At 33.0% G+C, this 16,534-nt stretch overlaps 1 protein-coding gene across 1 annotated transcript; it reads right to left on the bottom strand.

The window, feature by feature from the left end:
* Positions 1-11,354: 11,354 nt before the first annotated feature.
* Positions 11,355-14,302, bottom strand: LOC127858157 (uncharacterized). The gene is made up of 2 exons (XM_052395124.1): positions 13,970-14,302; positions 11,355-11,798 (listed from the first exon to the last, which is right to left on the bottom strand). The coding sequence occupies exons 1-2, from the start codon at positions 14,035-14,037 to the stop codon at positions 11,528-11,530; spliced, it is 339 nt and encodes a 112-aa protein (XP_052251084.1). The 5' UTR covers positions 14,038-14,302; the 3' UTR covers positions 11,355-11,527.
* Between the last annotated feature and the right edge of the window lie 2,232 nt (positions 14,303-16,534).

Consider the following 16,534-nt stretch of genomic DNA (forward strand, 5'->3'; position numbering starts at 1 on the left):
ATTTGATTCAGCTATGCTGGTTCCCGTCAAATCTCTGCGCGGAGATTTGATTCAGCTATGCTGGTTCCCGTCAAATCTCTGCGCGGAGGTTGAGTCGATACTGAAAGTAAAAACAAGATGGCTGATACGACAACGGCGGAAAGAACGCTGAGAAAATATTATCAAATAACATCATCAAAAAGTGGTTAAAATGAACCCTACTGTGCTGTTATGTAGATAAGTATAAATTGCGTTGAACAATAGTAACATTTAACAACAAAATCATCCATAACTTTGGAAACGAGCGTAACATAGTAAAAGAAAATTGCATGGAAAACTAAGATACATTAAAAGCTTAAATGGGAGTGGAAATACAACTTCATTATTATAACAACTGGCAAACATATGCATTAAGTAGGTTGTTTCGTGACTATTAAGAAACGACTACATAATTTTTGTGGTTCATCCAGTCCAAACCAACAAAAGTAAGTATGAAAGACTCAACAACAGAGTTTCAACTCAAGTCAATACAAAATAAGTGATTTGTATAATGTTAAATTTAATAATGCTTATTTGAGTTCCCACTCTCAACATATTTGAGTTTCCACTTTCAACATTATTGTCCCTGTAAATAGAACAAACAATGACATTGGGCCAGTGCAACATATGTATCATATGATGTTAATTGTCAGTCAATTATTGACTTTGTATGTGTGCCTGTTGAAATATTTGACTGCGTAAGGAATTGTATTGTTATGGATGATGATTGTATGAACGTTTTCAGACACAGACCTGGCATTTGATTGATCGATGTACTCACTCGTAAAACTGATGCATGTGATAATACGAAAATGTCTGTTAATTGGCGTAAATGCAATGACGCTCACTTTAATTATTATAATAAATTATTAATGTATAATTGTGATATTTACGATTTAGAACACTGTAACCTGAAACAAAAACAAACTATAGAGAGAGAATTCTTTATTTGTACATAAAGGCCTCCGGCCCAAAATACATGTCATTTATACAGTTATAAGAGTTTAAATTGTGTCAAACTTCAATGTTCATGAGATATCAATAACATCAAGTGGTTTACATAAAGAGAGATTTTCCTAACAATATCAGCATCCTAAGAAGACATCAGTACATAGAAATCTTGTGGATCAGTACCATGTGTATACCAGTTAAACAAATATGAATTTATAACATCATCATATTTATGACATTTAAAAAAGGCATGCAATTCACAATCAATAACTAACGTGTTTAAATTTTGTAGGCAATAACTACATATACGGTTTTCTTTCAATATACAACTATGTCTACCGAGTTCAATATTTAATTTATGATTTGATAATCTAAATCTGGACATGGCTGCACGGTATTTGAAATTAATATCTAATGACAAGTATTTCTCAACATTTAAAAGACTTTTAAAGTGCCTATAATGATAATATCTACTCGAATTTTCAACAGAAGCGTGCCAGTCTTGCGTACAGAAGTCGATAGCACGCTGTCTAAATATTCTAATAAAGCTATTTATGTTTCCGACATCTTGACTTATCCATATGAACCCAAAGCCGTATTTGTATAAGAGAGTTTTAACATTGGTTACCCAACATTTTCTGCCTACATCGTCAAGCGATTATAGCATATTGTAACATTGTTTTGGATATCTGTGTGATGGCATGGTTAATAAAGTACACCAGTATCGAATACAATTGATAAAGTATGTCGTACATAAAGGTAATCTACCACAGTCCCCTAGAACCATACACGTGTTTGTGGTTTTTGGAACATGTATATTTTTGCAATATTTGTTTTGAACAGTTTCAATAGCATCAACGTATTCATAGCCCCAAATTTGGGACGCATAACAAAGAATTGGCTTCACCATAGAGTCACATTTTTTAAATGAGTCTGGAGTTGAAAAATAGCCAAAAGGTTTTTGAAATGTTTTGATCGAAAATAGAGCTCTTTGAGCTTGTGATACTCGTTTCGAGTGGGCAGACGACCATGAGAGACCTGATGTTAGCAATATACCTAAATAGTTATAAACAGAAGATACTTTGATTTTATTTCCACGATTAAACCAGTGTTTGTATTTACGCAGAGGACCGCCATTTCGAAAAACGGTTATCCAAATTAATTTCCATACCAAATTCATAACAAAATTGGTCAATAATATTAATTTGCTGTTGAAGTTTTGCCGCAGTTTCAGCACATCCGGCCATATCGTCTGCAAACATCAAGCAAAGAATGTCTGGGATATCGTCAGTAATAAATATACCAGTACTACACCTGTTGCGTAAAAGGGCAGATAATTCATCAATGAATAGATTAAAGATGGTCGAACTTGATTTGTCACCTTGACGCGTTCCGATGTTACACGGGAAAACATCAGTGATATGGTTTTGAATTTTGATACATGACTTGAGTTTTGCATAGAGAGCTTTAAGGATTCGAAGAAAGTTACCATGCACGCCTTTCTTCTCTTAGGAGATAAATAACTTGCTATGATTGATTTTATCAAATGCCTTACGAAATTCCACGTAGATGCAGTAGAAACGACCACCTCTCTTAGAAAGGTATTTTTGTACCATTGCATGTAAACAGAAAATATTATCGACAGTTGAATAGCCCTTTCGAAAACCAGATTATGATTCATCTATCTTGTTGTTATCTTCAGCCCAATTTGACAATCGATTATTTATAATGCCAGAAAATATTTTGTATAATGTGGTAGAAATAGATATACCTCTGTAATTGTCAGGAATGTTTGTCGGACCAGATTTGTGAATAGGAGGTATGACACTAGAACCCCAAGATAAAGGGATACTACCGGTTTCTAATATCTGATTAAATAGAACTATCAAGATAGGAGATATGTCATCCGTGGTATATTTGAAAAATTCTGCTGGTATACCATCAATACCGTTACTTTTCCCAAAAGATAAGGTAGAAATAGACCTTTGAATCTCCTCAATTGTGATTGGTTCATTTAAGACAATGGCTGTAGGATCAGCGAGATTATGTGAATTATCAGTACATGGGTCTTCATTTTATAGTAGCATTTTCATCATACAAAAGTCTGAAAAAGTACTGATACCATTCAGACGGTGAAATGCTATCATCTAAAGTCGCAATTGTTTTACCTTTTTTAAGAACTTTCCAGAAGGAGCAGGGATCGTTTCTGGTGTCAAATAATAATTTTCTGTTGGATTCCTTAAATTTATTAACTGAGGATCGGCAATAATTTTTGAAATCATTTCGCTTATCTTTGTATGTCCGTAAGTCAAGAGGAGAATTTGTTTCTCGAAATTTTCGTAATGCTTTATATTTTGTCTGCTTGAGGGTATCACATATCGAATTCCACCACGGGGCTTGGAAAAGGTGTATTTACTAAAATGTTTGACCAGCATACACTGAGCTGCGTTATAGTACAAAGAGGTTATGGTTTCAACTGCTGAATTAACATCCTGAGCAATGCATTTTCGCAGTAAGTCATATATGGTTGGCAGTAAGTGTTTAAAATAATCCTTAAATTGTGTAAGTTTATCCTGTTTCCATTTAAATCTTTGAATAGGTAAAAGATTCCCTGTCATAATATTAACAGGTGTTGGGTTAGGTAGTTAGTTAAGCTTATACAAACATGAGATTGGGAAATGGTCAGATTCATTTCGATCGATCACACAAAAATCCTTTATGTAATAAAATAAACCGGAAGACGCTAACATGTAATCCACCACACTGGCGCCATCATTTGAGATACAGGTAAAATTACCATCAATATCACTAGAAAATCGCCCATTTAGAAAGTGAACATCAAAAATACAACAAAGGTTGACTAAAGACTTGCCAAAGTTATTTGCACGGAGATTATCTCTGTTAGAACGAGGTAAATCAAAATAGCTACCTTCGTATTCAACATTACCAAAAATATGAAACAATGTATCATCAGGTATAAAATCTAGGTAATCTTTACATCTGCTATTCATATCTCCTGCAATAAAAAGTGGAGTGTCAAAATATTCTGTTCTAATACATTCTAAGTGTGAGAGCATATTTATAATACCATCCTTTTGTTCCTTATCATTGTAATAGCATGATCCTTCTGGTGAAATATAGGCAAAATACATAATAATATCTTCACACTTAAAAAAGGATGAAAATTCACAGTATAAAACAATGCAATTATCAAATGTATCAAATATACGGCGAAAATTGATCCGTTTAGCAAGAAAGCTTTTAATGTACACGCTCAAACCTCCACTATTCCTTATAGATGTATTTTTCATATTCTTACAAAATCAAAGTGGATGTAAGACTCTAAAAATTCGTTAAATTCTCCGTTAAATTTACTCCATGTTTCATTTAGTGCAATTATATTATAATTGTAGAGAAATGCTTTCACTTCACAATTGTCAACAAACTTGTGTAAACCGTTTACGTTCCACGAGAGGATATTTATATCTTCAAAGGGCGTGCTCTCATAGGTTTTGCTTAAAACACATACAGGGTCTGCCACATAACACTGCAACTAACTTTACTTTATGTGCAATCCATGCCGTGCCTATGGAGACAATAGTTGATTACAGAAAGCTGGTTTTTCTTGGACAACTCTGCAACCTGCCAAATACATACATGGCAAAACATTTGTTTAATAGCAGACTCATATATTTTGAAAACTTTGACAAACAGCACCATGGTTTCATTCCTGACATACGTGCGATATTGTGCAAGTGCGAACTTTACCACATCATGGATCAATACATTGCAGAAGGCCTGTTCCCGGTCAAAAGTGCGTGGAAAGCCATGCTTCGCCGACACGTTACACAAAAAGAAATATAAATCTGTTTCAAGAGTGTTCAGAGAAGTACCCGTTTCTTTGCTCAACAATATTACGGTCCGACGGAGAGTGTGGTTTATGGACTATCGCCAGAAATAATCATGAACTCTCCTCTCTCTGTAGTAAGACAATGCGAGTAATAGGGCGACTTATTATGCCAGCATATATAAATACATGTGCACTTTGTAATGGAGTGAATTAGAATATAGTGCACCATCGTATACTATTCTATAATGTGAACTCTAACACTCGTGAACAGTTATGGAATACCATTAAAGACACAAATGGACTTAGTGCTTTCAACCAGATGTGTCGCTATAGTCTTTCTTAGCATGTGGAGCTGGCCATTCACTCTGTTTATATAAGAAGATATTAATTATCGCCATGTGAAATGTCGATACATTATACTAAATACACATTCAGTACTCAAATGATTTTTATCTTAAGACTGTTCTTATCAAACGTTAGTGAATCTTATTCAACCTTTATTAATTATATGTTCATTTGTAAGCCTTCAATATTAGAGAGTTGGCGGATTTTATGTGTTAGCTGCTTAACGCTGTGTTAACAGTTAGAGGAGGTATTCGCTGCGAGTAGTTTGATTTCACCTGACCATTTCATAACATCCGATTCTTAATTTAAAGTTTCCTTTAATAAACTTACGACATAGAACACAGAATTCTACCTTCTACCGCGTGAGTGCCTAAAAATTGATTGAAAGCATATAAAAACACCATCTTTTAATTTTTAATTTGTTTTATGCATATTTTAATCGTATCAAATTCTTAATAAAATTATACATGCGTTTGCAAAATCATCTTAAAACGGTACTTCTTTCCGCGTTTAAGATTGTATAATTCTTTTACAGATTGATCACGCGTCTATGAATTATCGTGCCGCACTGTTTTATATACATGTCATTCCTTCGCAACAAAACGAATACTTTGTTTCTGTTTTCTTTGAGTGTTTGTAAGCTTCACCCATAAGGCTCGATACAGATAACATCTTGACATCAAACTGAACAACTTAAACAATCTCTACTCACTTGAAACGGAACTTCTTTTTTGAAGTACGAACAAGCGAACATATTATAATCTGACCCAGTGTGAGTGTTCTTAAATTGTGTTGGTTATTTAATAACTACCCGTTTAGTCTGCAAATGTGTAGCTACTACTGTCACTTGAGGCAGAAATTATAGTTTTTTAACCTTTTCTACCATTCTGTCAGTGTGTTGTGGCAAAAGTAACATATTGTTTTCTTTCAAGAGTTATCTATTTAATTCTAGCAACTTCTGCCGCATCACGACGTTTCAAACCAACATTGATATGAAAGCAAACTTTCCTTTTTAATCAAATAAGGTAAAATACTTACGTGAGCAAAGAAGCCGCGCTTTAAAGAGATCTGATCCTAGTTATTGAAGCATAAATTAACATTTAGTTAACCCTTACATTTTGTGTCATGTCATTTTAATATTCAGGGTTGCTCATGCGTTGGCGATAAGTTATTTAACCACGATTTAAAGTGGTTTCGGAAATTTATCTGTATATCTTACAGAAATATAGATTTGTTATGAGTTTTCACATAATTAAATCTTCAAAGCATGCTGCAATATAAAGTCTACCAGGATCATTTTTTGTTCTATTTCATACGCGTGAAAAATAATGCATGGGTTATAATTCACGTATTATAAAGTCGTTACCATGCGCTTTTAATAGAAATATTAACTAATTAATTTACAAAATCCGAGTTTTTTTAGAACGTACAATACTAGTTGTACAAAGAAATTTAAAAAAAATAACACTAAACGTTAGCCTAGCTATGTTTTGAACTTATAAGAAATACATACATTTACCACAATATAGTGTGTACTTGTTTAAGTAATACATGCTTATTACTGCTGACAGGCAATTATTTTCTTTTTGTTCAATCAAAGTTATGACCGATTTTAGCCCCTTCGACAGCTTCGTAATTTATATTCGTGAGTTATTCATAGAAGCCAAACAAACTACTTTTTTCGTTATATGATTATAACATTCAGATTATAACACAACGTGATGAAAATGTGATAACAGTGAATTTAGTTCTAGATTGGTGGCTGTCGATATAAGTATTGTTAATTTAACCTGATTAATCTAAACAATTGTGAAAAAATATTATTAATATTTTAAAGTGACATTAACAACAACAACAATAACACAGGATATAAACCAGTTGAACGTTTAAACGTACAGTGTATATGTTGCCATGGCGGTCATCAGTCAAACAGATATGTTTTATCACTCCTTTGATTTTATGACTTGAAAAGCATATCTGACGGGGGGTGGGGCGGATGGTTCTAGTTTGTTTTGCAATGACATCTCTTGTCAATTTGTTTCGGAAATTTCCGAATATTTTGCATAGGATACAAATGTATATTGCCATTAACGTAAACCGTCACTAGATTGTAATAAACTTTGAAATACAAAAACGAAGTTAAATGTAATTAACGCATATTTTAATCAGTGTGTGTAATTTAAATAAAAAAGTGTATTAAATATTCATAATCGTAAAAATTGCTTGTAGCATTTATTAATATTTGCATTATGAGTATGAAGTACATGACTTTCTCGAATAGGCGTGGTAATCATGTTAGCACATTTCACAAAATTAAAGTGGAACATAAGCTTTACTCGAGAAATATACATGTAATCATGTTATACTCGAGAAAACTGAGTTCTTTGACAAATTCTATTCGAAGAATCCACGTTTATTGTTTCAATATTATAATTTCAAATCATCCCAGTTCTGACGCTTCAATAACATCCGGCTATTAGCAACAAATCTTTGAGTGGATGTTAGGCTTTTATTTTAATGAGCTTGGGGCTGGTAACGGAAAATTAAATTCATTGACAGTAAACGAATTAATTTATACTTCAATAAACTAGGATGTAAAATATTTCATTTATTTTTGATGACAGTCATCACATTAAAGTTCCGTGCATTTGATGTTTGGTAATGACGCCTTTAAATCAATATGTGCATTTGTAAAACAATATTTAATAGTTATTTTAATGTTTTCGACTCACCTGAAACGTATGGAAAATGTGCGCATTACACGTTTTAGCCTGGTAAAATATTTTTTTCTATTAATGGTTAAAATCCTTCAAGCATTTTAAAAAGCAGAGTATTATAAGTTCATTATATTGCATACAATACGCAATGAACAGTAAGAGCTTAGGCAATCCATTTGTGTCACCTTTGATGTAATGACTAAACATTGACAGACTCTATCTGGTAGTTTGAGCGACAGACATTCTAAAATAGGTTTATATTTGCTTAAATTCACTGTGAAACCTTAGTACGGAAAACTCCACCAACCGGCCTATAGAAAGAACGCGCGGATGAAAAAATCATTGTTACAAATTGACCCCTAAACCTTCCTATTATTTTGAACTAGGAACACCGTCGATACTAAATATGTTCTTAAATTACTATGAACAGATTAATTAAAAAGAAACGCAAAACATTATTTCATTAATATGATGTTTCACATGATTTCCTACAACTATGCAATCATACACAGATTTTGGCTTTATATGTTTGTTTGATAGAGACATTGAGCTTAAGCTCGACATCAATACAAACGTTACGCTGACACTGTATACAAGTACATCATCACCAAATTGTCTTCAAGCATATAAGGAGATTGTGATACCTAGCTCGTACTCCAGTTTAAGGTATCATAGAAAATGATTTTTAACTTCATACTTTAAAAAAACATTTAATCAGAAAAAATAAAATAAATATTAAAACACCAGAAATTGTCGAGATTTAAATTGATGTTGGAATTTCATTACAGCACAGGGTATAGGTTGATTGGCTGCTTGTTTTTTTTATACAGGATATACATGTAGGCGTAGGCTAAAAGATTAAAAACTACTGTAAAAACGATTAACAAACCGCTTTTACAGTTGTTTTTAATCTCTAACCAAGCGTGTTAATAGTGAGTTGTTTGTGTGTTTGCATGGTTTAAACGGAAAATGCGGTGTTCACGTTGGTGAACGACATTAACTTATTGAAGTCAATGAAATCAATGAGAATTGTGGTGACTTATGTCGCGGATGTATTTTTTATACATGGAAGCTGAATCCCGCCCATATCCGTTCGGGGTGTTTAGCCAGATTTTAATATTTATTGATCAATATTATATATTAATGATGATTTATCTATGGCTAAAACGCGCAAATACTATGTGAAAAATGCAATAAAAACACTGGGTTACCGCAATATCAAGAATCAACCATACATATTTTAAATATGTATACGCGCGCGTTCTTTACATACATGTTTGAGTTGTTTGCCGTACTATTTGACTGGTGTATATATTATTTATAGTATCGTTAATCAATTTAACTATGATAACTACATTCGTAAAGTTTATTGAATATGTGTTATTAAATAAACCAAACATGATATCTATCATGTTAATGGTCTAAACACGTTCAGAATCTAGTAAAGTGAACATGTCTTATCTAAATGATGTACCCTTTTGTGTATTAAATGTTAGCATTCGCCGAACGATGTTTCTTGTATCGCTTGAGCATTATGCCATAGCTTTGTAAGGGCGATTTCCTGACACTCTGACCGCGCACTGGGCTTGATACCATGCGATATGGCGTGTATCGCTTTTTAAGGTAGCGCACCTCTAATGGGCACATATCCAAATATGATCTAATTAATTATTTTCTTAATCAGCATCATTTCACTGAACTACATGCAAATTTGTAGGTAGGCTTTCCATGCTTTTTAAAAAAATATACCGATTTTTTCAAAACACCCCCACGCTCGGCTTTTGTCCAGTTTATTTTCACCCCTGGGGTATATAAAAGTTCCATAATTCATTCAAATTTCCAAATATGGGCATGCAGTTGGTGTGTACAGATGCTGTTAAGGTGTTTAAAGTTTAAACAAGATGAAATAAGTATTCTTTTACAGACATTTATTTTTTACAAATTTTTATCTATGGAAGAGCGCCATGAAATGTAAGTGATTTCAGCCAAGTAAAAATTGGGTCGGTTAAAAACAAAGTGTCATAAAATTCAAAATAGTATCATTTAAGTCATATTTTAAACTTAGTTTTTATAGAAACACTATATACAGCAAAAATACCAAGAACTAGACAGATTTACCGTTTACTTTTTGAAATAGAAATAAAAATGCAACATGCATGGTTCGTATTTTCAACAGTAAATCACCCAATTTCGCCATAACGTTGTTTTAATTTTAATAATTGAAGAATGTGCATAAAAATTGCAACATATTTAACAATAAATATAGCTTATATGCCATATTAAATCAAATTACGTTAGAAAATAAATAAAACGCGTCGCAAAAAAAGTATACGTCGTCGGCAGGATTCGAACCTGCGCGGGAATATCCCAAAAGATTTCTAGTCTATCGCCTTAACCACTAGGCTACGGCACCTAATAGTAGGCTCTTCAACCTTCGAAGAAATCGCGGGAAATCATTAGAGGTGCGCTACCTTAAGTGACTCTACGATTAAGTGAGAAGACTGTAAAAGCACGTGAGTTTTGTTGGTGGACACCATACTGGGCTGGTAGGGTTTCCTTAGGGTACTCAAAATTTAAAATCTTTCAGTAACAACAAAATAGCTGTAAATTACAGCTATAATTCAAAATACAGTCCTAATTTCGTTAGTCTGGTAAATTAATTATGTAATAGTGCTGCGACACAATCTGGGTTCATACATAACACAGTCTAAGGCGCGGTAGAACCACATAAACTGCGAAATACACACACGCGTTATCGTATAAGTGGCTGACGGAACCCAGTACTTTTAAGTGTTCAAATAATAATAGTTTGTTTCTTTTTTAAATACCCTAATGAAAGCATTAGTTAGTCTTCTTATGAAAAACAGGGGTGCAATTTCCTCACCGTGAACATTTCCTCCCTTTCAGATGCAGAACATTTGTCTATGCTTTTGAACTATTAAAACAAACTAAACTTTATATTTTCAGTCGCAATAAGGTTGTGTGTGAATCTTGAAAAACTATGAGAGATTGTAAATGTATTTGTTCTCCATTGAGGTGTTTGCTAAGTTTCATCCTCGAAGAAGCAAAATCTAGCCCTTGTAGAAGCAACAATCTTGCCCATGTAAACAATTAAAGTGAAATTATATTTATGTTGTTTTTTCATAGCAGTTTGGTTTGAATAAAATAAAAGGGTAAACACAAGTAAAAAAGTCGTAAATCGTGTCGAAGACATGGCTTTAAAATCGCAAACTCGACGACATTCAGATTATTATAATTACATAAGCATGTTATTTAATGTATCAACTATATTTGATAGTGACGGCCAAATAATCCAATTCCAGTGCAAGGCAAGAATTTATTGCATAAACAGTTAGTAATGTTGAAGGAAATTAAATATGATCGAAATGGATAAGTACATAATCAACCGAGAATACAACAAGAAGGTATATAGCATCACATTGATTATTAGTATAGGGAAAAATTACACACATAGTTCTCAATATCTCGATAGTAAATATAAAGTTTGCCATATTATATAGGTTGGTAATGGAAACTGATGTTAGAAGCAACTTGAATGTACTTAGAGAAGGCCAGAGCCAGTTGTAAGATTTAAAGTAAAATCAATTTGAGTCTATCTTGTTATCTTCTACACGGAATAATACTTTTAACAGTGTTGTCCGCAGGCGATCTCATTGTGACCAAAGCCTTCGCCGCACGAAGCCGCCTTGTAATGGTGGATGATTTTTTTACCATTGGTCAGCGCGTTGCATTCTTCCACGTTGTGACAGCTCCAGTCCTTCACTGCCTTGTCGCAAATGTTTGGGCAGTTGATCATGCGACGACAGCGGGTCCACAACCAGCCTCTTTGTGTATCTACGACACCCAGGTCCTTAATAATTCTTCTGTCGCCTGGCAAAGCCACGTGGCAGAAACACCTAAAATAAGTTAAAAGAACATCAACTAGGAACTTTCCGTCTCATTATTTTGCCTTCATCAATCAAAATCATAACACTGTTATCATCCTCATAACTGAAAGATAACCAAATTATAATTCCAACAGGTCTGACGATTCACTCTCATAAAAGAATATGTTCCCAGAATTTCGTATTAAACCAAATGGAATTAAATATGTTCATTCCCGGATTTGAACAAGGGCCCTCAAGTAGCAGAAGCCAGTGCGATACAACTTCGTCACGCTGATTGTAACGCTATAAACGCTCTGTTAAAGGCCTATAAAGGTGACGATCCGTAATTATTTACCGATTTTTAATATTTTTTTTTTCATATTTTTTTAATAAAGGTTATCAAAAACAATATATAGTTATGCTATTGGACATTACAATAAAATAATGAGCAAAACAACTTGTTTTGAGATCAAAATACAGTGTCCTCCAAGTCTATTGTGTTTACAAACAATCAGATTATTTACATCGCTGTTTACTTGGGATTGTAAAAGTGAAAGTGACTCAGGTCACCAAAAATATATCGTTGATTTTCAACGTTTTCCGGTATCACTCACAGAGTAGGTCTCTTCTAAATGGTTAAAACGTTTGTAGTGATCTAATAAGTTACTTTCTGCTGGTAAAAAATTGATTAAAATAGAATAAAAATTGAATTTTCTTTCGGCTATTTTTAGCATACGTCACCGCTTTGAGGCTACACACCACGTTAGTTGCAAAATTGTAAACATTTCTTCCAATTATGAAACGGGTATATCTTCCATAATTCTTGACAACGTTGCACATAAGCTGTGTCATTAGCATGTTTTATGCAAGAGTAACTGAAATCCGGTAAAAATTAGACCAGTTTATAAGCATAATAATTGGATTTGTCACCTTTATAGGGCCTTTAAAACTTCACATATTTTCCAAATGAAAAACATTACAAACTGTTTATAATTTTATTATAACTTTATTATACTTTTATTTTTCCGATTTCTCATAACGAGAATACATTAATGTTCCAATAGTTTTTATTTTTGTTGTCATGAATATTATTTTCCTGGGTTAGAAATAATGTATGCATTATTTTTTTCTCTATGACATTTTTTAAATTCGACGTTTTTTTTTAAAACTATGAACAAGTACATAAACAACAATGAAAGAAGTCAAGTATGGGTAATTCTGCAATAATAAGAAGCACGGCCTTATGCTTAAGATGTAGTTTTGCAGAATTCTCAGTTTGATCCGAAATAGAAACAAATTTATATACTGATTGTACTCAATAAATATATTGTTTTTTGAAACAAAGAAATGATCAAGCATGTTGCATTAACATTAACACAATACATGCTTATATTATTGGAATTCTTTGTTTGGAAAAGTGCTGCTTAAAAGTGAATGATTTTTGTCGGTAATGATAGATTGGCGTAACTATGAAGCCCACGAGAATCTATTTCTTGCTTTAAATATGAGCGGAGTATAGAACAATACAGGTCTATACAGTTCTGCTTAAAATACATTACAATACAAGGGTCTTTATATAAAAATAATTAAACTATGGTAATATATTGTGGAATGACGCAAGGTTGTAACTGTTTTCTCAAGGGACTTGTTCACAATTTAGAAAAATGACAATTACAAACAAACTCATTTAGATTCAACAAAGAATTTTGGGGATTGTACTTCAATAATCACAATCGCACTCCTGACTAACACAAATGTTAGAAACATCGGCTCTTTTATTGAAACACGTCAACAAAAGTTGGCAAACAGATACGGCCTTTGAAAGTTTATCGTCGACGTTTTGCAAAATATAGTACATACACTTCTAAACTAACGCGTTAAAATATCAGTCATTGTAAATGTGTAGCACAGTGGTAGGAAGTCTTCTTTTGCTGCTAGAGATCCCGGGTTCGAAACCGGGGGATGGAATACGTTTTATACTTTTTTTAAACCATTGCAAATATAAAAGTTTTGTAAGTAAATGTACTTGATGACAAAAATATGTGAACAAGTCTCTTCTTAAATAATTAATCTTAATTATGATAGCAATATGTTATTTCTTAAAATATATTTTAATAAGAATGCTATTTTATGTTGCTTTTTTACAACAGCAAAGGCAGCATTTAATTGAATTGAAAATATTAAATTGCTTTTGTACTCACTTCTTATCTGCAACGACATTTGCAAATAATGCAAAGAACGCAAGTCCGAATGACAAAATTGGCTTCATGTCGTCAAATCACGTTGATAACGCTTTTGTAGACTTCTATTAGTTGCAAAACACCGCGTTTATATTGCCGTTAATACGCACGTAATTGTTCTATGCAAAAATGAACATTTGTCCGGATTTCTGACGAATAACATTTCACGAAATTGTCGAAGCTGAAATACTCGAACATTATTGGTAAACGGTGAATATTTTGTAATGTAAAATAATTGTATACATCCTGCTTCACATCCGTCTTTACCATATATGGCCGTTTTCCGAAGTGAACATCCGGACGGTGCACACTAGTGACAAATCGACTACGAAATCCTCCAGCAAGATAGATATATGTCGCGGATTCGTCTTGGCTTGATACACCCTGTTAACGACGCGCGTTGACTAAGCATGGATTGCACAACGTTTTGCGATGTTAACGATAAATACTTGTTCACTTTGAGGAAGAGCATCGAACAAAAACGATTGAGTGCATACTATATATATATATATATATATATAAATATATATATATATATTTATATATATATATATATATATATATATATATATATATATATATATATATATATATATATATATATCTCCCTGTTAATGCACAAATATATTCATGATTTCACTGTATCTTCTTGATCCAACGGATTTCCGCGGTGTCTCTCACATAGTGTGAGGGTAGTTTAGAATCCTTATCGGATCTTGCCCTAATACAACTATGGTTTCATGTTTGTAAATAAGTGTCTATGTATGTAACATTGTCCATTCTGCGTATGTAAAAATTGTTCCCACGTCGAGATGTGTTGCGGTATAAGTGCGAGATATAAAACTGTGAATGAACCATCCTTTTTATGGGGATGGGGATTTCATAGTATGTATGTCTCGTTCTGCACCGTAGCTAGGCGCACACGCCGAAGTCTCAAATGGGAATATGTATGTCTGTCTGTGTATCTGGTTGTTCACACACCTTTCTCCCTATATATATATATATATATATATATATATATATATATATATATATATATATATATATATATATATATATATACCAATATATAGTGCCAGTTACGCGGTCTCGGTAGTTTTCAGACTGTACTTACGAGGTCAATATAAAAAACGGGGTCTATATACAACCCCGCATTCTAGGCTCCTTTAATTACTATGAGGGGGGTGTAGGGGAGGTAATGCAATCAAATCTCACAATAAGGTCTTAAATCGAAAACCACAATCAGGTCTGAAATTGAAATTGTATATACCTCGCAAATAAGTTCGCTATATATTTCCTTGTATAAGACGTTAAATAAATGACGTATTTATATACAATAATAATAGTAGGTACCCCTATATACCTTAATTCGTGTTTATATCGGATAAAAAAGGGTATGGAGATACATGTATTTAAAGTGGGAACCCCATAACCTATTTCTAAATCAGAGACCCCGTAACTGGCCATATGTGTGAATATATATATATATATATATATATATATATATATATATATATATATACTTGTCCTTTAATATGAGTTGAATGTTTCAATGTACAGATGTCCTCAATAATGTAAGATTGATGGGAATCAGGTCATCTTCTTAATGATACCTAATGTGTCCAATACTACTAATAAAAAGAGAAAACACTATTAATGAGAAACTGCAGTTTATAAACACGCTGGATTGAGATAAATCTGGCCGATTCAGCATGCTTTTCAATTGACTATAAAGGCCTCTAGTTTAATATTTAATTGACTATAAAGGCTTCTAGTTTAATAAAGATATTATGTATGTAATAATGATGAACAACAATAAATCTTTAAAAAAAATGATTTTTGCAAATACGGACTGTTACAAGATCATACTGTTTTAAGTCTCTCACTCTTCTGTGTTTAACAATCAATACTTAATGATGTAAAATAAGGATTATTAGTTGTTTTACTTATATTACAAGTAGATATCTCATATGTTTGATCAAATTTCAATCAATTTTTCCATGTTGTGAAATGTGACCACTCCCCGTATGTTATATGACTTATACGGACTCAAGTTCGGGGGTGGAACAGAAAAGTACGGACGTAGGAAAGATAAAATATTATGTGAGTCTTATTGTGTGTGAGCTTTTTAGAAATGTCATATGACTTTAATATGTGGTTTATTTCACCCCGTTTGCATCTACCAGTACATAAACTAGTTTTCGACATAAAGGCGAATTACGCTCGTCTCAAGGACCTATTAAATTATATCATATATTTTTGCTGTACAATTTATAAAAGCGAACGAAGCCGTTTATAATTGCAGATTGAAGGCATTATTTTCAATTAATTGTCATTTTATGAAATCTGTGAAATGCACCTGGTTAAATGGCTATAGAATAAAGCTAACACTTTCTGAATTTATGCTCGCCCGAAATTATTAATACTGCAACATGTCTCCACAGGCTAATCTGGGACGACACTTTACGCACATGCATTAAACCCCTTTTTCACAGAGCAAGGCTCATATATATAGGCAACACCTTG

The sequence above is a fragment of the Dreissena polymorpha genome, chromosome 14, assembly GCF_020536995.1.
Source record: "Dreissena polymorpha isolate Duluth1 chromosome 14, UMN_Dpol_1.0, whole genome shotgun sequence".
NCBI lineage: Eukaryota > Metazoa > Mollusca > Bivalvia > Myida > Dreissenidae > Dreissena > Dreissena polymorpha.